Source organism: Carica papaya, chromosome 2 (assembly GCF_054855325.1).
Source record: "Carica papaya isolate Zhongbai chromosome 2, ASM5485532v1, whole genome shotgun sequence".
NCBI lineage: Eukaryota > Viridiplantae > Streptophyta > Magnoliopsida > Brassicales > Caricaceae > Carica > Carica papaya.
Window position 1 is genome coordinate 21,765,231 of NC_142310.1, and position 23,986 is coordinate 21,789,216.

The window sequence follows — 23,986 nt, forward strand, 5'->3', positions numbered from 1 at the left end:
GGGAACATAGAAAAAATAGAATTGTCTACTTGTGAGCATTGCCTAGTTAGAAAAATAAAAAGAAAACCATTTAAAAAAGTTGTAAGAGCAAATACTCCATTGTAATTAATTCATTTTGAAATATATAATTCAATGAAAGTGAGGGCAAGATATGATGCTATTTATTTTATCACATTTATAGATGATTATACTCGATTCGATTATGTCTATTTGATATCTCACAAATCTAAAACTTTTAGTTGCTTTAAAAAATATAAGAATTTAATTGAGAATCAATTAGACAATAAAATAAAAGCTTTAAGAACTGATAGAGGATTAGAATATTTATTTAATCAGTTCAAAAAATTCTATTATGAAATGAGAATAGAATATCATTTAACTATTGCAACAACACCATAACAAAATAGTGTTATAGAAAGAAGAAATAAAACATTGCTTGAAATAGTTAGATCTATGATGACACAAATTGAATTTGCCAATTACCTTTTAAGGTGATGCATTATTATCTGCCACATATATCCTTAACCATGGAACCTCAAAATCAGTTACCATCACACCATATGAGTTATGGATTAACAAAAAATAAAACCTAAGTTTTTTAAGATCTTGAGGTTGTGTTGCCTATGTTCATGAATCTTCCCACAAATATGGAAAATTAGGTCCAAAAAGGAAGAATAGTATCTTTATAAGATATTATGGACAATTAAAATAATTTGTGTTCATAAACACACAAAAAAATGGTCATGTAGCTGAATTTGAATAACGAGATGTCACATTCTTAGAGAATGATTTTTCTAAAAAAATGTGAGATTTGTTAAGACTTTTCTATATATGAAATTCAAGACCTAACTGTTTCCACCCCACAAATACAAATGGACCCACTATATTTGAGTGGGACTAATATGAGATTTGACGAACCTATTTTAATTGAAACCCAATCACAACCAATGGTGGGCCCAAGTATGAAAGCTGGTCCTAGTGGGAGTAACCTAAAAGAATCTCAAATACATCGAACAAATAGGAAAAATATTCATCGTTGTCGTTTTGAGATTGAAGGGAGAATATTCCTAGTTACTCCAAAAGATAAGGAAGAGCCAAGGAATATAAATGAGGCTCTTAAATGCCATGTAAAGGAAAAATGGATGAAAATAATGAAAGAGGAAATGGAGTCCATGAAATCTAACCAAGTATAGGAGTTGGTCGATTTACCTAAAAGACACAAAGTCATTGGGAACAAATGGGTTCTCAAAATTAAGCGAAAAGTTGATGATAGTATTGAAAAATACAAAGCTCGCCTAGTCACGAAGGGGTATACACAATAAGAATTAATAGATTATGAAGAAACCTTTTCACATGTCGTTAGATTTACCTCAATCCAACTAATTCTAGATATAATAGCATGCATGGATCTTGAGTTATATCAAATAGATGTAAAGACTACTTTTCCTAATGAAGAACTAGAAGAAGAGATCTAAATAAAACAACTAGTAAGTTTCATTGAAAACAGACAAGAACATAAAGTGTGTCGACTTTTAAAATCAATATATAGTCTTAAACAATCTTCAAGACAATGATATATTTGATTTCATAATGCGATAATGTTACATAACTTTAATATGATTGAAGAAGATCATTGTGTATATATTAAAAGATCTAAAGATAAATTTGTTATCTTATCATTATATGTGGATGACATACTTATAGTTAGAAATGATAAAGGTTATGTAAAAGAAATTAAAGATTGGTTGTCATCTCATTTTGAGATGAAAGATATGAGAGAGGTTGCACACATCATTGGAGTTAAGATTTTAAAAGATCGTTCAAAGAATTTATTATCTCTTTTACAAGAATCGTATATTAAAAAGATTCTTGAACAACTTCATATGCAAGATTATAAATCCATTGATAACTCTATCACAAAAAATAAAGCTTTAAGATAAAGGTTGCGTCTTAAAGCACCATAAGAAAATGAATCAATGGGCAAAGTTCCTTATTAAAGTGCAGTTGGAAACTATATATATGCTATGATGTGCATAAGGCCTGACATATGTCATGCAGTTAAAATATTAAGTAGATATCAATCCAACCTTAGTCAAGGGCATTGAAAAGTAGTGAAAAAAATCATATGTTATCTCAAAGGCACAATTGATTACTCATTGTGTTATCATTTACACTTGAAGGGTTATACAAATGCTGATTGGGGAGGAGATTTAGATGAAAGAAAATCTACATTTGGATATGCTTTCTTATTAAATGGTGGTGCCATATCATGAAGTAGTAAGAAACAAGCATGTATAGCCATTTCCATAATGGAACCTGAATTTGTAGCTTTTTCAAATGCTGTGCAAGAAGCTGTTTGGTTAAAAAAGTTTATGGACCATATGGGAGTCAATGGTATTGCCAGTGAACTAGTAATTATGAATTGTGACAGTCAAGTAACAATAATATATACCAAAGATCTAAAATTTCATAAAAAGTTAAAACATATAAATATTAAACACAATTTCGTGAAGGATATGATTGTGCGAAAAGACGTGAACATGAAGTATATATCTACACATGATATAGTAGCAGATTCATTTACAAAGCCTATACTAAGAGATGCATATTATAAGTATATTAAATCATTAGGTTTCCATAGATGTTAAATATACTTATATTTTATATATTTCCAACTATGTTCACTGGTTACGTTACCAATGAAAGACTTTATTTTTATTTTTTCTTATGATCTTATTTACATTTGTTGTAGAGTATACATATACAAACATGTGTATAGATATTATATACATCTATACATTTAGAGAAAGCATATCGGACAAATATAAGATTAATCTTCTCACTCAGGCAATCACCTTCGTTATTTGGTATGATAAAAATGAGACAAATTTAAGCTAATTACCTAGATGGTAATTGAGAGCTAAATATTAATAATTTTTGCCACTCATCAGGGTTGAGAATTAAATCATAATAAAATTGTTAAGTTTATGGCACTAAGTGAATAATTTAATAATTATTATTTTATCTATCTTATTACTATATTAGAGACCTGAAAAGTTAAAAAGGTATACAAGTGAACTCGAGTTAGATATTATGTATATTTGACTATAATATATACGGTATTTATAAGAAATAAAAGAAATACACTCCACGAGAAAGGAAAAAATACCATAACATGTGATTCATACCATATATGCAACTAATTTGACCAAAAGGTAATAAAAGTGAGACCTCAACTTTAATATTGTGTGAGATCATGAGATTTTAAGAGAATATCATCTGATACCCTTATGACTCTAATATGTTTCTTAAATCTTTTAGTTAAGGCTCATTATATTAGGATATAATCAAAGGGTCATGAATGATTCAGTTTAATAGAATATATCTAGAAAAGCGAATTAAATAAAATGTGAGAAAATCAAGATAAGAGAAAGATTACAATTTAAATAATATCTTACATTATTGGTGTATATTCATTGGTTGACCAATTATGTTTATCTGTAGAAAAATATAATTATGAATGTGCTCAATTTATTAGTTAAATGAGATCCTTAGAGACATAAATATGGCATTTGGTCTAGGATATAACATACAATTACATATTCTAATCTTCACTATTAAAGAAGCTATGTAATCCTAACAGATATATAGCTAAAATGCTCTCGAAGTATGCATGATCACATAACTTATTTACGTATGAGTCTTGTAGAATTGAAGAGAGAGGTGGTTCTATCACGTGTGAGTGAGAGAGATTAAATTTAATCGGGTGAGTCACCTATGATTAGACCCGACCTGGTTAGGATAACCTATTTAGTTAAAATTCAAAATCAAAATTGTGCTTAGTTACCACATATAGGGAAAGTTACCCATTTAGTAATCTGGAAAAAGAGAAAGAAAAACAGAAGAAAAATATATGCGGAGAAAAAACTTACTCTCTTTCTATTTCTCTCAAAAAAAAGTTCTACTCTTATGAAGAAGAAGAATGAATTTTTTAATTGATTTTTCTTAAAAAATTTGAATTTCTACGAGTGATATTTATGCAGTAAAAATTTATATACAATTTGTTGTGTATTAATGTAATTATATGTAATGCTATGCACACTAATTTTGGAAAGTTAGTTATAGAATTGATTTATGGATACATATTAATTCTATGAATTTCTAACAAAAGTCAAAATCAAATCAAAACAAGTAATTAGGTAATTAGTCAAAAGTTGTTTTGAGTAGTTTAGTTAGTTTAGATTACTTCATTAATTAATCATCATCATTAATGTAATTAATCAAACTTAGATTCTGTTAATAAATACCAAACACTTCAATTAATGAAATCGATATGTTAATTTTTTCCATCCCCGATATCTAGCTTTTCTATTTTCTATCTCCCTAACCGTGTCTTACTCTCTCGAATATTCGTCCATACAAAAAATTCTTCGCTATTTTCTGCTCGATTTCTTGATAATTTTAGAACTTCACAAAGATGAGAAATATATTATCTATATGGAATGGTTTTAAAGATGACACTTTTGAATAGCCGAAATTCATATCCACAACGAAACATGCATGTAAAGAACTAATACTCATCAGTTTGGAATTAGGGATGTAATACAACATGGACAAGAAGATTCTGAGAGACCTTGCAACTTCAAGCTGCAGCAAGGAGATACGAGAGCAGGTTGTGAGATTTCTATACCCGCACGTAATCACGTGCAGGAAACGCGCTTAATTTCCGCAGGTGTCTGATTTGCATTTTTATCACACGCGTCAGCTCCACAGCTTGCATTTAAGCAGCCAGTGGTAGTCCCATGGCGGAGGAAGAATTAAGGAGGTTTGACCATTTGCTCTGCAACCATTCAATTATCAGCGTCATTCGCAAAACCCAATTCCATAAAGTGATCACCAAATAATAAAAATATACCAAATTTATTAAGAAAGTATGAATCTTTCTGCATTTCTTGTTTATTTCCTTTGTATATCTACCTTCTCTTCATCCCTAACCTCTGCCTCTGACTCTGTCTTGGCCTCCTCTCCATCTCCTGCCGACCAACCACCATGCCCTATCGAACTTTCCTACGTCTTAACAATCCCTTGGAACTCCACGGGTTGCAGAAACTATTATCGTCAAGATGATCCTGAGAGTCCCTGTTGCTTGAATCTTTTGTCCCTCTTCGCCGTAGGCCTCTCCCAACACCTCAAGGACACCTCCCACTTTCGTCTATCCGACTTGCAAACCTCCATTTCTTGCCTCAGTGACTACCAGTCAAAGCTTTCTTCTTTCTCCCTCCCCAACAATCTGGTCTCTCTCTGCTTTGACCCTATGCAGTTCGTCATCACTCCCAACACTTGTGCCCACATCCAGACGACCCAAGATTGGGTCTCCCAGCTCGGTGGTTCCACCCAGCTTGACACTGCGTGTCGTCCTGATCTCACTGATCTTACTCACTGCGATGCTTGTCTCAACGCTGGATTCAGTGTTCAGTCTAAGTTGATCAGTATTGATGGTAACAGATCCCATGCCAAAGACTGTTTTTACTTTACTGTTCTTTATGCTGCTGGTATTGCTAATGAGCTAGGGCCTCAGAGTAATGGTGCTATGACTTGTATCCTTGCCTTGTCTCTCAACACCCAAGTGAGTTTGGCGAAGAAGGGCCATCAGGGGCTTGTTTTTGGCCTGACTGGTGCTGGGGTTGCCATATTGGTTATGTCTAGTTTGCTGGGACTGTACTTTTGGTATGGTAAAATACCTAGGAGGAAAAGTTTCAACGCGCCTGCTAGTTTTGGGACTGACTTGGATGAACAGGGTTCTAGGTCAAAATTGAGGCCAAATACTGGTTCAGTGTGGTTCAAAATTCGTGATCTTGAGAGGGCGACGGATAATTTTTCACCCAAGAATTTTATAGGGAGAGGCGGGTTTGGAGTTGTTTACAAAGGGGTCCTGCCTGATGGAACCATGGTTGCAATTAAGAAGATTATAGAGTCAGACTTTCAAGGAGATGCAGACTTCCGCAATGAGGTTGAGATAATTAGCAATTTGAAGCATAGAAACTTGGTGCCGCTTAGAGGCTGTTGTGTGGTTGATGAAGATGAGAATTATGGTAGGGGGGGTCAGAGGTTTCTTGTGTATGATTATATGTGCAACGGGAATCTTGATGATTATTTATTTTCAGATTTGGATGATCAAGTTGGAGTTCGAAACAAATCCTTAAGTTGGCCTCAGAGGAAAAATATTATCTTGGATGTGGCTAAGGGGTTAGCTTATTTACATTATGGAGTTAAACCTGCAATATTTCATAGAGATGTTAAGGGGACAAACATATTATTAGATGCTGATATGAGAGCCAGAGTGGCTGATTTCGGCCTTGCAAAACAAAGTCGAGAAGGACAGTCTCATCTTACCACTAGAGTGGCAGGAACTCATGGATACTTGGCCCCTGAATATGCTCTTTATGGGCAGCTGACCGAGAAAAGTGATGTCTATAGTTTTGGCGTGGTCATTTTGGAGATAATGTGTGGGAGGAGAGCTCTTGATCTGTCTTTATCGGGATCACCCCGTGAATTTTTGATTACTGACTGGGCTTGGTCATTGATGAAAGCTGGGAAGGCAGATAAGGCTTTGGATCCTTTGTTGCTGACACACGATGATTCTCTAAATTCGAACCCGATGGGCATAATGGAGAGATTTGTGCAGGTTGGTATTTTGTGTGCTCATGTAATGGTGGCTTTGAGGCCCACTATTCTGGATGCCCTAAAAATGTTGGAAGGAGATATTGAAGTTCCTCCGATTCCAGACAGGCCAACACCTCTTGGGCATCCTTCCTTTTATGGTGATGGCAACATATTCAGCATTTCACCAGCATTAAGTGGGCCAGAACTCCATACTGGAGACATGCTTAGGTAATTTAGGAAGTTAATTATTGCCTTTTTCATTTTACATTGCGGCAAAGGATGTAGCAAGTAAGAGCACTAATACTTGGTAGAGGGCATCCTTACCTTGTAAGAATCGTGATTGAGTTCAATTAATATCTTAATGGTTTGGTTAGGTTGTATGATGATAAAGTCAATGACACTTAACAAGACCTAAAAGTGTCATTTCCACAACTGAAGATTTCAAGATAACTGCGAGAAAGAGCTCATACCTTCGAATTAGCTAGGAAGGAAGTAAGGATCGCGTTTGAATTTGTGGTCAACCAAGCGGAGATGAAGGCGGAAGAAACCAGAAACTTGAAATTGCATATGAAGAGAAGGCAAAGACAATCTTCTTGTCTGTCTTTCTTGCATTTATCAACAAACAAAAGCAATATGCTGATTTTCTCCGCAAGAAGGTTGTTTGGAAACCAAGTTATGGTTTCCAGTGATTTCTGCAGTTTTATGAATGGCAGGAGATCATGGAGTTGTTTCCCCCTTCTTAACAAGTACCATAGTCTTCTAGCATGTTTACATTTGGACATATTTTTAAAAAGCAAAAGCTTGGTAAGTGTTATGTGCTAGGCAGGTTTCTAGAGACAACAGAGCAGTCAGTGGTACCTCATTGTATTAAATGCGTTGTTGTGGTTAATCACCGGGTCCAGCAGCTTCACTGAATTCTCGTATATATTCTGTTAACAATAAAAGTACTATTTTCAGAAAAGGAAAGAAAAAGTAGCGGTGTGAATATTGGGTACTTCCAGATGTTATGAAGTAATTTCAGCAGATTTGATAATTAATTAAATCTGTCTACATATTTGTTGAGAGATTTTATAAAGTTAAATGCCCAAATTCTTTTAAGTATTAGGCACAAGAGAGGCTGTAATTATGTGTTAGTTTATATGTTTTGTGCACAAGCTTTCTCATGAAAAGAATCCATATAAAGCTGACAATGGGGAGATCTCAAGCCAGCTTGATGAAGAATGATGATAGTTTTGAGAAATTAATTTGTAATCGATTTGGGGATTAATTTGAGCAGATACTTTGGCACCCATCACCCTCCGGAAAACATGTGCCTTCTTATCCCCATCTTTCGAATATACTGCTCGAGAGACATAAACAGCCCCCCATTATTGACACACTGCCTGTTAATAGGTGAAGATAACCAACCCCCTCCACTATCATCTAGAGCACTGAAAATGCCTCCTTTCTATACCAAATTGAATCTGATTGTTATAGATGATGGTACTCCGCATGACTACATAATAACATTATTGGTAACTGGTAAAACTGCTTACGACGAACATTTTTTCCAAGAGTGTTTCATACAAATAGTCTAGAGTCTTCTTGCTGCACGTTCTGTAATTTTTCCTGCACTCCAATCAAAAGGTGTCTTCTTGTCTTGTGGGACAGAAAGAAAGCAAATTATGGGACTTCGAGCAACTTCAAAGACAAGACTCCCGAAACTGGAAATGGTGTGTTTATATAGCGGATACTGTTAATACTTTTGGGCTTTATAATTGTCATTTATTTCCAATTGGTAAAAAAAAAAGTATTTTGAAGCTGATAGTCCAACCAAAGGAGAGGAAGATGTTTTCTTAATTTAATATATCACAAAACTCTACTTGAAGATCATAAACAAAAGAAGATATTCCTTGGAACTAAATAGCCGAGAATCAAGAACCTTACACAAATATGAATCCATACAACCTGCAAATGAATAAAAAGAAAGCAAGAAAAAGAAAACTAGAAATCAACAATATGAAATTTTTTTGACGATGTTGATCAAGTATTTCTCATTTCATTTATAATTAATATTTTGTTGGATCATCATTAACAATTAACCTGAGATCCAACTACAAAATTGTATTTGTTCTTTGGGTTACAACAAAATCTTGTAAAAGAGTAACCTCTGGCAAATGTTTGATGCTGGGTAAATTTGCCTAGTCTATGGCTTCAAAGTGAGTGTCTTCAATCCCGGGAGTTTCGCATAAGCTCAAACCACTGTCTCAAGAGATCAGCAAGGGTCCTGGGGAGTGCTTCGATGTTCCTCAACACAATGTAGTATGGGAAAGGAAATGAATCAAGATACTTTGAAAATTTAACAACTCCACTCTCCATTGTTAATTCCTTCAAGTCAACTATAGATTCCTCAAGGTTATCTAGAAGTAGAAAAGCAACCATTCGCTTCTTACTCAAGACATCTCTAACACACCGCTTCAATTTCTCCTTCTCATGAAACCGCCCATCCCCGATAATCAACACCAGCTGCTGCAACGGATTTTGCCCCGAAGGAAGCCGTGCTTTTGCAACTGCAGCATCCAGCATGTTGTCCAAATATATAAGCAGGTCAACAACTGGCTCATCTTCAATAGTATTCTCTTGCTTGAATGTTAAACTAGAAATAATCTGCCACAACCAAAATACTTATTATAAACAAAAACTAAAAAAATGCCACTCAAATGATAATATAATTAGAAAAAGAAGTAACATTTTGCTCTTAATGTTTATTTAGTTTGATCCTAATTTTGCAGTCAGTACTAGTGAAATAAAGCTAGGATCAATTTGCTCCTTGTCATCAGTCCGAAGTTAAACAGGGAAAAAAGGACAATCAAGGGCAGAAACTAGTACTTGGGAAAATGCAAACAAACTACTGAGTCAATAGAAAGATTATCAACAGAAAGAGCTTTAGATGAAAAGTTTAGCCTTATGTACTCTCATTTCCTAGAAATAAAGTGGATAACTAACCTTGATTCCAGCTTCTCCACTGAAGGGCTGATCAAAATCATGTAGTAACCTTATATTCCCTTTCTTTCCAAAGCTCGCAACAGCCAAGTTTCCCACTTCCATCTGAGACATGGCACGACATACAGTGACCAGAGCTTTGATTGCAACTTCACCGCAACTACTTTCTGACATGCTACGAGAATCATCGACAGCAATGACAACTTGGTAATCATGTTTATTCGGTTTGGTTCGCCGTAGCCAAATTTTATCTTTACGGTAATGACTTGCAATATACGGGATCACCTACATCAAGAAAATAAATAAGACAAGGGAAGACTGAAAATTTAATCGGCATAATGTCAAATGCACTTGCAGTTCACCTTCTTCATGTTGATCCTCTTGCCAGTCCTGTAGTCTCCTCGGAGCTTGCTGGCAAGAGTAGGTTCCATAATCAGCCGCAATTGTTCAGCCAACTCGTGGGACAACTTTGTTGTGAGCAATTCATATTTTCTCCATAAAATAGTCGCTCTATTTCTCAAATCATCTGGAATCTCATTAATATCTTGGAATTTCCCCAACTTATTGTCATTAACAGAAAGTTTGCTTAGTTGATTTATGTCCTCATTCAAGTAAGACTTCCTTATAGAGATCAAACTCTCTGACAGTTTTCCTACTCCCCCATCATCAAAACTATAAGTTTCAGTCCCTTCTTTTGATGTGTTCTCCACATCAGGCATCTGCAACTTCTCAGAAATGCTATTTTTTAATAAAGGAGCACACTGCTCAGCAGCTTGTTCTACAGAATTGGTATTTTCTACCTCCATTTCAGTTGCTTCATCTTTGTAAGCTGCAGAATTCTCTTCATTGGGTTTATTGCCACTAAGATTTGAATCAATCTGTTCCGGTGTAGCAGGCCCTCGTGCCTGACACGTTCCCTTCTCAAACTCTGAAACATATGCATACTCATCAGCATTCATATCATCAACCTTCCCCTCTGTGTCTGTCTCATCTTCATGAAAACCAGCATGCACTTTGACTCTTTCTTTCCATTCCTTCAGTGCATCGCCAACACTCCGATAAGGATTTGTTTGCTTCTTTTGAATGGAAGAAGATTCATTTTGAGGCAATGGAGTCCCGGGCTGATGGTCAGTCAATCTCTCACCATTCAGAAAATTAGACAGTGTCATATCCATCTTGAGGGTATTGCTCGAGGGTAGACTTGTTGGAAGGCCAAGGTCGTTTTGAACGTCCTTGGTATTTGCTTGTGTTGCAGAGTCGATATTAGACAAACCATCATCAGTTGATTCAGAAATTTTTAGTTCAGACATATTTTTACTTGTTTCCATCAAATTCATTTCTGACTTATCTTCGTAATCCCTGCTTGAAATATCCTCCTCCGGAACTCCAGGCACATCTTCAGTCTCAGGCTCCATTAATTCATCAGCAGGATTTTCAGTTCCTCCTTCAATTTTCTCATTCTCAACTGATTCTCCCGGTTCTTCTGGAACTGATTCTTGTTCCATGTCCTCTTCTTCCTCATTGTCAACATCCTCATTTTGCATAACATCAAGCTCATCAAGCTTTAACCCAGTTGGGTCAGCAAATGCTTTTTCTTTGCTCAAATTCATGTCTTCTACATTCTCTTCATTATCAAGATCATCCTGGTCACCAATCTCATCACTCGATTCATTAAGCTTGTCAGAACAGGGGTCCCCAGAGTCATCAGCATCAGCAGTTCTGTCTTCCTTGGCTCTAAGCTCCCTAGAGCTAGCATCTTTATCTGTGACAGCTGGTCCAGATTCATACTTCTCATTTGAGTTCTCAGGATTTTCATCTTCATGTGCATCCCAAAGCTTTTCACCAACAGCTTCAGCATTAGCTCCAGTCTCCCCCATGGCAGAATCCAACTGCTCATCCTCAGCTTCTTCATTGTCATCCTCTGAAGAGTCCTCACTTACACTGAGTGCATCGACAGTGAAATCATTTTCCATCTCAATTCCTTTATCATTTTTACTTGGGACTTCATTTGAAGCATCTTGTTCTTCCCCATCCTGTCTCAAATTATGAAGGATGCTTAATACCATAACTTAAAAATACCAAGTTAAGGAAAGGCTACTCTAGCAAAACTGCAATCTAATACCTTTTCAGAAGTACCAAGTAGTTGATCTTCATCAGTTATCTGGTCACTGACATCTTTCAATCCTGAACCCTCACCCATACCGGTTCCACTCGCTAACTGGGATCCATCAGGAACAGAGACATCGTCATGGTCTTTGGCAGAAGTGCCAAACCCTTTTGAATACAAGGAGGCCAAAATATTTGCAAGTGCATGAGTCATAACAGATACCTGCATGCAAGTATATAGATTAAGGGAAGACTCAAACAAGGGAATCGCTCATATTCAAAGATCATTTTTCATTTAAATAAAAACTAAAAAATCCTTCCAAAAACTTTCACAATGAGATAGGTCATATTGATGACATGGTAATATTCCAAGGCACTGTCTGTATATGCTTGGTGATTTAGTCGCAAAATGATCAGAAATAGAAGATATAAGAAAGAAGAAAATAACAAGATGCTGCAGGTTGACTCACAGTTTTAACCATAACCAGAAAGTCTTGCAGGAAACAGTCAGCAAAGCTCAATATTAGGTTCAGAAATGCAAGTAGATACTTCAAACAAGCTCCAATACGGGAAGAAAGTGTTGGGACATTTTGGCCGAAATGGTTCAGCAGCTTTTCCTGAGTAAAAACACCCCATCAAAGTCATATTCTCTTACTAACAAAAAGATATTTCGTAGACCACTTAAAAAGGAAAGAAAACTGGAACATACTGTTAAACAAATCAGTTTGAGGAGCTTATTGCATAATTCATCTACTCTAAAATCTGCCACAGTTGACTTAAATAAAGCTCCCCATGCAGTAACATTCCCCAGTAGTTCTTTGGAAAAAGAATGACCATTGCAAGATGAACCTAATTTTTGCAACACATCAAGGATGTCTTCATATGTTTCTCCGATGGCTCCACCAAACTCTGCTTCAACTTCAGAAAGATTTTCGGGGAAAGTTGGATCTTGACATGAAATTTTTGGTTTGTTTCTAGCATCCAGTGCAGGATTGAGTTTTTCAGCCATCAGTTTTCCCTGTCAAACCAAAGTTATATACAATGAAATTTTTTATCAAGATAAAAAGATATCCCATTATTATGTCTAGAAATTCTTCTCAAGTAATCTTTTAGGGTGCTCATAGCACATTAACCCTGTCAACCATTAATCGAAATGAATGTAGAGTATAGTCGAGCAAATGACAACTGGATGAACATTATACCTCATTCAACATCTCATTAAAGTGATTCAGAAAAGTTTCTATAACAGAATTTTTCTCGTGATCTTTCTTGCGGAAAGTGGAGAGATCGTCTTCAAATTCCTTAATGACATCCAAGTTCTGGAATAACAATTGTTCCATTTGCTTAGAAATTATATATGGATGGACACAAGAAGTCAAATTTGTGATAGCTTCATTGCAGCCAAGAAGGTAAGTATCCAAAGATTCCTGTAACAAAACCTCTATCAGAATAATGCAACTGACATATTAAGTTGCATCAAATAGTCTAACAAAATTGTGCACCTTAGATTTCTGAATTACTGGAATAAATTTCTCAATCAAAGCGAGAAAACTATCCGCTGCTTTAGCATTTTTACAAGAGTTCAAGTGGGTTCTTTCAAAACTTCTCAGCAACAGAGATTCTTCAAGCAACATAGCACCAAACCTATCAAAGAGTTGCTGCAAAAATATGAGAGGCGCAAATTATTACTCACATGCCTCAATAACAAGAAAAACAAGAACCACAGAACAGAGATTACAAAGTGTTAACCCACTTTTTGTTGCCACAAACACATAAAGGTGTCATGTTGATTTTGAGCAACAGAGCACATAACCTCAGTCCTAGCATCAGTGTCAGTGGAAGCAGATAATAAATCTTCCATAGCTGAGACATAGCCACGCAAGCTCTTCAACTGCTCAGCAAACTCGTATGCAGCAGCCCGTTGCATCTGCTGTATAGCCACAAGATGGCTGAGAAAAGAGACTGACCTATTAACCTGCATAAACAAGAAAGAAAAAATTTAAAAATTAAAGAAGACAAAAAGATAACAATAAATGATTTCAGTAGTGGACGATATTCTGGTAATACTCTTTGAGTTGTTCAACAAAAATCTTAAAATTTTCTTCTCAAGAGTTTTTATACAGATAAAAGACAAAGGTAGCTATCTGATTTATTGAATTATAATTGTTTGGAAGAGTAGTAAATATGAGATAATATTTTTCTGAATACTCAACCGACTCGACTGCATTTGTGTAAACAAAATGATTTACCTGCTCAGAAGTAAAATCTCCATGACGTCTTAAGCAAATCTGTTGTAGAAGTTGCATTGATGCTAAGCTTTTAAAGTAGAACTCATTTGCTGTTTTCCATTCAGATTCTGAATCTTCATTTGACAGATATTTCGTGTCATGGGCAGCAGAAGCCACATACAGCAGTCTGCTCTGTGTCAGCAGTAGATGCTGCAAACTATATGTTGGCTGAACAAACAAACTTGATATCTAGCAAATGCCAGTACCATCAATAAGTTTATCCATAATTTACAAACTGCAAGTTAAGATAATGAGAAAGTTAATGTCCACCACCATGTGTCTCACCTCCACATTTTCAAATTTGTTTCTATGCAAACCGCTGCTCTCTAACAGCTTTAGAAGTTCAGATAACGCTCTCTTCTTTCCCAAGCTTCTAGTTAGATCCTTCCAGAGATCTCCACAACTAATTATTGTCCTAGATATTCTTTCCAGGGTATACCACATTTTCTTCCATTCTTCCTGACTAGATGGACAGGCAGGTTGGCAATCTAAGCACAACCTATCAATGTTTGCAACATCTGAAAGCCAAAAGAATTGGATTAGTAAATGATACTAAAACTTACTTATTGGGTTACTAAAAAAAAAGAACATATATTTTTTAATAAAAATGGGAAAAGGAACACCTTCAGCATTTAGAAAGAAGATTTGAGATCTTTTTCCAATGTCAACGTTTTGCAAAGTTTCACTTACTTTCTTCCCCCAACTTCCAAACCATGAGCATCTACAGCATGTCATACCAGAAATTTCAGAAAAACTGTTTCCATTTAAAAATAATAATAGTAAAAAAAAGAAGACCCAAAGAGAGTAAAAAGTCAACCTGTCTTCAGCACTGAACTGTTTTAAGTCCAAAATAGAATTTAATGTCCTTAAGCTCTTGTCAGATGTATCATTGAGGGATTCTGGACTTCGAAAACTCATAATTTCTACTTTTCTTTCCACTGCTCCCTGGCTAAGAATAAATATTACAGGTTGCTCCAGCATATCCTGTCCAATAAGTGAAATCAAATGAATACTATTAACAGCTTAATCTTATCTTTATTTTTCTTGTAATCCAAAAGCAAATACTCATCAACCCATCACACATTCTCTTAAAAGACATGGCTAACCTATTCCAAGGCAAACAGATCCCTATCATCAAATGGCTATTGATAACTCTAGAACTGCTTGTAGACTAAAAAAAGAATGTGGAAAAGAAGTTACCTATTTTCCTTGTCCCCAAGATAGTTAACAATTTAGTTTCCTTAAAAAGCAGAAACACACTAAACTAAATTATATCACGTTATATCATCATTAGGTGCTCATTGTGTAGGGGACAAGGATGGAAACACCATATAACAGGCAAAGGACATTCATATTGTGGAAATACCATTCTACAAGGTTTTGTGCAATCCCTAGATAAAAATAGGGGTGGTACCAAGCAAGCCTGGTACTCTGCATACTTTTAAAGCTGGCAGATGTTTTTGTTTATCCATTAAGATGGAAATCTGTGATATCTTGTAATATACAATTAAATCATATACATCTTTTTATATATAATAGTATATTTTAATACAAATATAAAATATGTATTTACTTTTTAATTCTTTAACTTCTATTTCTTTTTGCTCTTTCAATATCTCCTCCATTCACAATATCATTGCCATAGCCACGACAGTGGCTGCAAGAGATGATTCGAATTGACCTTACCAACAAAGCATAATAAGGTCTTGTCCACTTTTTTATTAATTCTCTTTTTCTTTCTTTTTTTTTTGATTAAAAAGAATATTATTGCCTTTTTATCAATTCCCATGTGCAAGAAATTATTAGTTTTGGCCAGTTGCAATTTTTTTAATAAAGCAATTAAAATATTTCAGTTTTCTGTCTAACATTGTTGTATTCATTCTAATTAATGAAATTCAATTACTAAGCATGACATGTATCAATATATATATTTATAATATAACATATACACACATTCATATATATATATATATATATATTTCTTTTTACACTAAAATCTCGTTTCTAATGAATATTTTGATCTTTCGCTTGAAGAGAGATGGCAAAGAGTGGAATGGAATTCAAACCTAATGAGCTTGAGTTGTTTTCAAACCTATTTGAGCTCAAGCTCATTAAAGATCAATCTTTAGTTTGTTTCGTAATGAGTTCAAACTCAAGCTTGAATTTGATGGGCTTTATTATTCACCTAGCTTGATCACCTCCTCAGGTTAGCCCAACAGGCCTCCTAACAAGCCTAACAGAGTTCCCAGCTAAGATCCATAGGAGACTAGTTTCAAATCACTTTAACGGATCAGCCCAATACCGAGCTTCCTTATTCTACATACGAACTAAACTCTAACTTAAAAATCAAATGAACTTCAACCCAATTTCAAGGTTAGTAATTTTCAATTCAATTGAGCTTAAATGGCCAAATTTCAGCAAAACTCTTTTCCACCTCCAACAAAGAGTATCTTAAAATGCCCACTAACCAAACTAGAAGATAATATGCACATATATGCAACTGGTATGATCTACCCATTTGTGCTTTTTATGTAGAAAAAAAATTTACAGAAAGTAAATTATTGTCAAATTTTAACATCCCACGCCCTAGGGGAGAAATGGTTATTGAAGTCTAGAGATTGGACATGGATGAGAAATACTAGACAGCAATGAAGAAATTGATATTACTTACAGAGTATTTCTGTATTAGCTTTTTGAGCTTTTGGCGGGACCTTTTAGTGTAATCAATAGACAAGTAATTCTCTGACCGTTCCCAACGACACAGCCTTACTAGCTCTTTTAGTTTGATCTCAATCTTTGTTCTAATAGCTTCAATCTGCTCCATTACGCTGACAGAAACAAAATGCAGTAAGACACCAGAATTAAAACATTCATGACCTTGTGCACAGATACCAAAATAACTACAGGTAGGAACTCACGTTGGCAAGAACTGAATATAAAATCCAAAAACATTGTACAAGATGTTTACACTTTTCTGCTGCCAAGGACTGCAAAATTGTAAAATAGAACATATTAAGATAGAAGCCAATTATCACTTCAGCATAACAATAACTGGAATTTACAGGAAACACAAACTAAAAATATTAATTAAGGTACTCTTTACTAATGAATATCATAAAGATGAATATTTCAGAAGGCCAAGCAAATCTTAGGCAGGTAGGAAAACTAAATCGAATGCAGTACCCTGTACAACTAACCAACCTTGAATAAGTTCCCAGCGAACTACCGATACTCATCTGACCAAGGAAAGAAAACAGAAGTTGGAGCCGTTTTCTAAATTCACCAACGCTGGATGTTTGAATGAACTCCACCAAACTGCATTTTCCGTTTGTTTTAGGTCCAATAGCTCCAAAAGACTTAAGTTTTATCATCATTATACTATCACATTAAAATTCTTACAATAAAATTCAAATTCATAATACTTTAGCACATACTTCTCGGTGGTAGACTTATCATATCCAACAGGATCATCTGTTTGCCCACGATAAAGAATAGAAAACAGAGGAAACCACAACTGCAAGAGATGCACAGAATTTCTTGAAAAGTGATGAATAAAATAACATAGAGGTTATGGGAGTAAAGAAATACTTAGATAGTTGAGGTTAAAAAAGAACAAAAGGCATATTCTCCACATTTGCACTAAACTTGAATACTGAAATATACAAAACCTTAATTGTTTAAGACTAGTTTCTTTAAGGTATTCAAGAGACATTATTTATTTTTCTGGTAAATTGTTCACTTAGGCAGGTTTATTTATAAAATAATCTAACTGATCTAACATTTAATCTTCATGAATACATCAGTGTTTTTCCTTACCTTCCCAGCATTTCTTTCATACCGAGCTTGAACTTCATCTAGCAGTGCAGGCCAACACTCGAATTCCATCCTTTGCCATGAGCATACTAAAGAAACAATAGGTTCCAGTTGATCTGTGAGGCACCAGCAAACAAATTTCACATCATGTACACTGTAGGAGAAGTTAGACCTATTCTAGAAGAAATTCCTTAGCCCCTTTCCTCATCCCAAAATTTCTTGTAAAAAGGACAATCAAAGGCATACCAGAGATAGACAGTTTACAGCCCCTCTCCTGTAATATGCGGACTCGGTTAAGTAGGAATTGCAATCCCGAAAGAGCCTTCACAGATAATAGCAACGTTTTCAGCTTTATAGTACAAATCTTACACACAATAAACATCATAGACAATCAAGAAGGATCATAGTTTACTCCTTGAACAGTATTTTGGCCAAGATTAGATCCTAAATGATAAAGATACTGCCTCATATTGAGTACCTTAGCCAGAGGAGTGCTCAAAGGAATATCCAAGAGCATCACAATCACATCTAAAATTTGTTGAAGACCAGAGTCATCATCCCATTCTCTTAGAAGGGTGCAAATCCTTTGCTGAAGGTCAGTGAGTGACTGCACCATTTTACTCAGCAGAGGAGCATTTGAGTCCTGCATCGATATGACAAAGGAAAATTATAGTGCAATTCTATGAAATAATTTTGCCTTAACTACTGCTGAGAATGGAAGGCAGAAGATTGGGAAACCTTGTAAAAATTGAATCTGTGAACATCTGTATGAGATGAAACAAACTTCTTCTCATGTTCCAAACAAAGACGAAGTAGATGTTCTGGTGCAAGCTTAGCATCCAAGACAGAAGTAAATAGGCCTCCTATTCCTGAAGGTAGAAGGATAGTTGTTTTCTTAGTTTTTAGTTCGTATTTAGAAATAAAGGCATAACTTATGCCATTGGTAAAGACTTTATACACAACCTTTTATCATCCCTGATCCCAGAGTATATGAGTTGATGAATGAATCCAGTCTATCCGCATTGGAGATTTGAAACATTCCAGGCTAAACAGTAGGAAAAAAATCCAAAAATATTACAAAATTAGGTATTAACTAAAATATATGAATATAATTCAAAGCATCGGGAATGCTTAACGAACTAACATTTTGTACAAGGTTGATAGATCCAAATAGCTGATTGTGGATATTAACCAAGTCATTTAGAGGTTCTTCCATGAGATCCCATTCTTCTTCTAAGCTTGCACCATCAACGCAATCTCTCATCTGAATAAATTAAAATCTCCTTTTTCTTAAAAAAGAAGAATTATTAAAAAAACTAGAAAAGCTTTTTAAGGAAGGACAGTGGTGAATTATCACCTTTTCATTAGATTCTTCCTCAGCCATAAACTCCTGCCATTCTAAATAAGTATCACTAGCAACTGACAGCCCAAGAGGATGTGCAGTAAACTCCATGACATTCTCAATTTTGAAGGCACGCGTTCTGAACTTGTATAGCTGAGGATTCCATTCTTCTTTAATTTTCACTTGAACCTTCATCTTCATCCAAATGTTCGCAAATTCGAAGAATATCTTATCCAATAACTAATCAATAATTTACATAGTAATTAGTTTAACCATTTTCCGAGTGCATAAATGAATTTTGAGCAATAAAGCAACAAAAAGAAACCGTGCCTGAAAAGACTTTGTTTTCATCAGTCTTGAATTAGCAATGTCATGTGCAACACGGACTAGAAGATTCTGATAGAGTGCAGCTTTAAGTTGCAGCAAAGATATCTGTAAACAAGTACAGAACCATTTCACAACAATGTGATTAATATTCTTTATGAAGAAAATGCATGAGGCTTTGGATAATAGTAATAGCAATTTGACCAAACTATGTTTGGGTATCAAAACAAGAAACAAGTGGCATACAATTGGCCAACAGAAAATTAATTTTTTTTTTACTCAGTAAAAGATACAAAGGTGGAAAGAGAATAAGATAAATGAAGATAACAACAAAATAGAAGAAGAAAAGGTGGCAAATTTAGTACGACATAATCCCATTTCTTTGTATAACAGATACTGTGAAAGGAGAAAAAAAAATCTCATCCACCTTAGCACAAAGAGGCGGTACAACTCATTACGTCCCAAGTAGAACATAGGACTACCACGTTGATATTATGAAAGTGAACTACCTTTTCAGCATTAGCTTCATTTGAAACAACGACCAACTTCTCAAGCAAGCCAATATCCAGTGAGCAGGCATTCATAGGAGAATCTCTGTCATGGGATGAAACAACCAGTGGCCGGCTCTTCAAGTTCACTGGAATTGAATCAGATGGGCAGCCTCTCGGGAATCTCATTAATGCATAAATAACACCCTGCCAGGCTTTCCAAGTCAGCTGTGGATCCTACTAGGTTAACTTTAAAGCATCTCCAATCACTTTAATGTATAGGAAATAAGTACATTACCAAAATCAGATCAATATTGTCCTCCTCAATTCTATTGAGAAAGTTTTTCAACAGGAGACCAGAGAGAATCAGTGATAATCCTAATTTCATTTCATAAACAGCAACCTGGACTGGCTGAGATATATCAACATATTCAGCATAAACACTTGACAATCGGTCAATAAAACACGTTGCAGTGTCCTGTAAATATACAGTCATTTGAAAAAAAATGTTTTGAGTACTTGGCTAAAATAAATCATGATGGTAACATGTAATCTTGTGTCGCTAAATGTACCTGCCAGTTGTGAACTTGTTCAACAACTTGTTGCAAGTCAGTGACACCAATGTTGTTGACCAAACTCATTGAATGGTTGATAAACGTGAGGAATTCCTCGCATTCTTTCCTCAAAGATTTGAATTTGATTAGATCAGGACGAAAAACAATCTGGATGGAAGACAGTATAAAATTAATCGTCTAAAATGCTAATTTTTCTTTTTCACCCAGACCTATATTTCTTCAAGATATTTCCTCTTTGTGCATGGTCCTAGACATTATCAGCATTACTGTTAACCAGCAGAATAACGTTCCTCTAAATTTAATGTACGGGAAACACAAAAATAACATAAATTTTAACTATCAATTCATACCCAATGGGTAAAAGCAAACAAAATCACCAGTCAATGATCATAAACTTGATAAAGAGAATTAGTCTACTTCCTAGTTATAGGAAAAAATCGATTAAGACAGTGAAAGGTCCCATACCTTTCTCCGCAGCCTTTTGCGTTCAATTTCAAGCTTCTGCAATGCCTCAGTCATTCTTTTATCTGCTTTTTCCCAGTATGACCATCCTGCTATGTGCTTACATTCTTGCCGCACCTACAAGAAGCTAATGATTACATGAAACAGCTCAAGAGAAGAAAGTATATGCTTGGGGTGGAAATAAAATTAGAGAATGCATATAGAATCAACATTTTCAAATGAAAATAAATGAAATGACTTGTGTTCTAATCAGGATTGGGAAGCTGATGGAAATGGCATTTGGTGAAGGTGCATTTCCAGTAGATAGTTTGCTGTTTCCCGTCTCCATAAATTAATTTCCATACGTCTCTAGCATGGCAAGAGGGCAGGACATCTGGGTAGATGAAGACAGTTCTCGACCGTATCTCAGGAGAATCTCTATAAGTAAACATCAGCCTGGAAAAGGAAGATGTGCCAATTTGGATCATTTCCTGTAAAGTCTTCTGGAGGCGAAAACCTTACTAATGCTCATGACATTGACAGTTATTAGGCTGTCAGGCTGAATTCATCTTCTTCTAGACAGAAAAAAGTATCTTTGTTCACTAGGTAATATACCTGAATAAGAAGTATCATTTATGGCGAACAGACTGGTTTCTTTTCCTTGCAGATGTATTAGTAAGGGCACTGATCAAAGGTTTTTCTTTTATTAGGGATGTGCAAGAAGACGTGTTCTTCATGCAAATATGATCTAGGAAGAGATGGGGTCATTTGGGGCATAGACTTTAGGGATAGCAAGATTCTCTTCTGCTGGATTTTAAACTCTGGTTACCCAGAGTTTAGGCATATGAATGTTCAGTTCGTATTGATACAATCTTACAGCGTTAATTATGCCAACTCTAATCAAGAAAAAGTAGAAAAAACTAAAAAACTCTAGAACATTACTTTATAAAAAAGAATTATGCCAAAATAAGCTTAAAGACAAGACTGAAGAATTATATCTTCAGACGAACAAATTCTTCCAATTGATCCACAATTGCTCCTGCATCAGAGCAGTTGGATCCACAAGGCATTTACTGTGGTAAAAGCCTTTGATGTGGCTTTGACAAGGCAGGGGAATGTTTTTGATTTGATGTTTCTCCAGGAAAAGCTTATAGCAGAAATTCCACTTCCTATTTTCTAAGCATTTGGGTAGCAGAGAAACACAGCCTTTTGGGAGGGAAGAAGCTCCTTACATAAGGTTGAGAGCTGAATATGTTCTCTGCCTATGCTGTTTAAGAGAGAGAGATCTTACTGGATGACAGAATGTTGTCCCTCAATTCTTGGGCGCTTATACAAGCAAATCTTTATTTGATCATTTGTTCCCTAATATACTAGTGCTTTGTTTGGAAAATGGAAATATTTTATAATTATTATTTTTCATATTCATATATCTCTATTTTTCTGAAAAAAGTTGCTATCATCAATTAGGTGTTTGCTTAATCTTAATTTCAGTATTTTCTTTAGAATAAAAAATATATATATTCACAAAGCACCAAAAATGGATGCAACCCATATACAAAAATATTCACAAATTCAACAAACATTAATGAGTTATCCTAAATCCTCTTTTGGATTATGCGGTTGACCCCTAAATAAAAAATATATATATTCAAAAGTCTTTGAGTATATCAAAATTAGCAACTATGCTCTCAAAATTCCCTCTATTCCCCCTTCTTTCCAAATAACCTAAAAGGTGTCTAAAGGGAAAAGCCTAACCGACTTCCTGTCGCTCTGAACACCTCTCCACACCTAAAGCTCCTCCCGTAACTGTCTGCCTGCCGACTATAACCTAGCTCACATCCAAAAAATTATACGCCAAAGACTTATAAGTAGTGCACAAACAAGCACCAAAGCAGAATCTGATTACGTGTCTCACTTCCACTTTTACACAAGTAGCATTTATTCACCAAACTTTTGCCTACTGAGGTTGCGTCCCTGAACTGCCTCTCAAACAAAAAAAAACACCACCCTGGGAGACGCTCTCCCCTCCCAGACCAGTTTCCACCAAAACCTCTCGCTCTCCACCTCCATTCTGGTCAGATAGTGGTACTATGGTTTGACAGATAAAAGTCCTTAGAACTCAGACTCCTAACAGGTACATCTGTGCTCCCCTCAGAAATCACCAATTGGGAAAGTGCATTGAGGAGCTCCAAATAATCATCAACCTCCCATTATTATTTACTAGAATAAACATTTTACTATAATAAGAATTTTATGTAATAGGAATTTTATCAAAATAGATAATTTTCTTATTAATAGTTTAAGAGTTTTATATATACAATAAATGTAATACCATAAAGGGTGAGAATATAAATTATATTTTTTCTCTAAAAATTTACATGCTATCAGAGTAAAATAAATCTATTTTAGAGTTTTTATTTCAGAATTTTTCAAACCTTAAAACAACAATAAAATAGGTCGAATAAAAAGAGAACTAGATTAGAGGCAAAAAAAAAATTTTTGGGAAGAAAAGTCAGATAAGAGGAATAGAGAAATCGACCACCAGGGATCCCTTCTTGCTCAGCCGCACGCAGAGACGCGCACGCCCACCTTGGCCTTCTTCAGCCGCGCACAGAGACGCGCGACCACCTCGGCCTTTTTCTTCAGCCGTGCACAAAGACACGCGACCAACCTTGGGTTTCTTCTTTAGCCACGTGCAAAGACGCGCAAAGAGACGATTGACAAAGCTTCTTCTTCAGCTGTGCACAGAGACGACCGAAAGGCCGATCGACCCAACTCCTTCCGCCGTGCGCAGAGCCTTGCAAAGCTGCGCGATCTACCTCGATCTGCCTCACTCTGATCGCATAGAGCCTCTGGCCGCGACCTACCAACCTTCCACTGAGTATGATCTTCCCCTTTTGCTGCACGCAAACCTGTATGCGAGGAGTTTTTCTGGCTGGTTGAAATGAACCGATTTGAGCCGTT

General features: G+C 35.6%; 2 protein-coding genes across 5 annotated transcripts in view; one reads left to right on the forward strand and one right to left on the reverse strand.

Annotated features, from left to right (window-relative positions):
- Positions 1 to 4,558: 4,558 nt before the first annotated feature.
- On the forward strand, positions 4,559 to 7,938 carry LOC110808915 (Protein kinase superfamily protein). The gene is made up of 2 exons (XM_022034558.2): positions 4,559 to 6,891; positions 7,038 to 7,938. The coding sequence occupies exons 1-2, from the start codon at positions 4,934 to 4,936 to the stop codon at positions 7,066 to 7,068; spliced, it is 1,989 nt and encodes a 662-aa protein (XP_021890250.2). The 5' UTR covers positions 4,559 to 4,933; the 3' UTR covers positions 7,069 to 7,938.
- Positions 7,939 to 8,681: 743 nt separating this feature from the next.
- Positions 8,682 to 23,986, reverse strand: part of LOC110808926 (midasin-like protein) — a 95,547-nt gene continuing 80,242 nt past the window's right edge. For all 4 annotated transcript variants that reach the window (XM_088213637.1, XM_088213636.1, XM_088213640.1 and 1 more), the window contains 29 exons: positions 21,047 to 21,160; positions 20,579 to 20,728; positions 20,305 to 20,484; positions 20,028 to 20,213; positions 19,525 to 19,626; positions 19,210 to 19,434; positions 18,997 to 19,116; positions 18,816 to 18,897; positions 18,591 to 18,721; positions 18,331 to 18,495; positions 18,099 to 18,174; positions 17,856 to 17,968; positions 17,474 to 17,553; positions 17,241 to 17,354; positions 16,958 to 17,026; positions 16,711 to 16,867; positions 14,857 to 15,023; positions 14,663 to 14,760; positions 14,325 to 14,557; positions 14,001 to 14,228; positions 13,505 to 13,726; positions 13,254 to 13,409; positions 12,954 to 13,178; positions 12,461 to 12,769; positions 12,222 to 12,368; positions 11,768 to 11,974; positions 10,008 to 11,678; positions 9,649 to 9,930; positions 8,682 to 9,309 (listed from right to left, as the gene is read on the reverse strand). In XM_088213637.1, the coding sequence (XP_088069763.1) occupies positions 8,872 to 9,309; positions 9,649 to 9,930; positions 10,008 to 11,678; positions 11,768 to 11,974; positions 12,222 to 12,368; positions 12,461 to 12,769; positions 12,954 to 13,178; positions 13,254 to 13,409; positions 13,505 to 13,726; positions 14,001 to 14,228; positions 14,325 to 14,557; positions 14,663 to 14,760; positions 14,857 to 15,023; positions 16,711 to 16,867; positions 16,958 to 17,026; positions 17,241 to 17,354; positions 17,474 to 17,553; positions 17,856 to 17,968; positions 18,099 to 18,174; positions 18,331 to 18,495; positions 18,591 to 18,721; positions 18,816 to 18,897; positions 18,997 to 19,116; positions 19,210 to 19,434; positions 19,525 to 19,626; positions 20,028 to 20,213; positions 20,305 to 20,484; positions 20,579 to 20,728; positions 21,047 to 21,160 (6,447 nt within the window). In that variant the 3' untranslated portion in view covers positions 8,682 to 8,871. The remainder of the gene's footprint in view (positions 9,310 to 9,648; positions 9,931 to 10,007; positions 11,679 to 11,767; positions 11,975 to 12,221; positions 12,369 to 12,460; positions 12,770 to 12,953; positions 13,179 to 13,253; positions 13,410 to 13,504; positions 13,727 to 14,000; positions 14,229 to 14,324; positions 14,558 to 14,662; positions 14,761 to 14,856; positions 15,024 to 16,710; positions 16,868 to 16,957; positions 17,027 to 17,240; positions 17,355 to 17,473; positions 17,554 to 17,855; positions 17,969 to 18,098; positions 18,175 to 18,330; positions 18,496 to 18,590; positions 18,722 to 18,815; positions 18,898 to 18,996; positions 19,117 to 19,209; positions 19,435 to 19,524; positions 19,627 to 20,027; positions 20,214 to 20,304; positions 20,485 to 20,578; positions 20,729 to 21,046; positions 21,161 to 23,986) is intronic.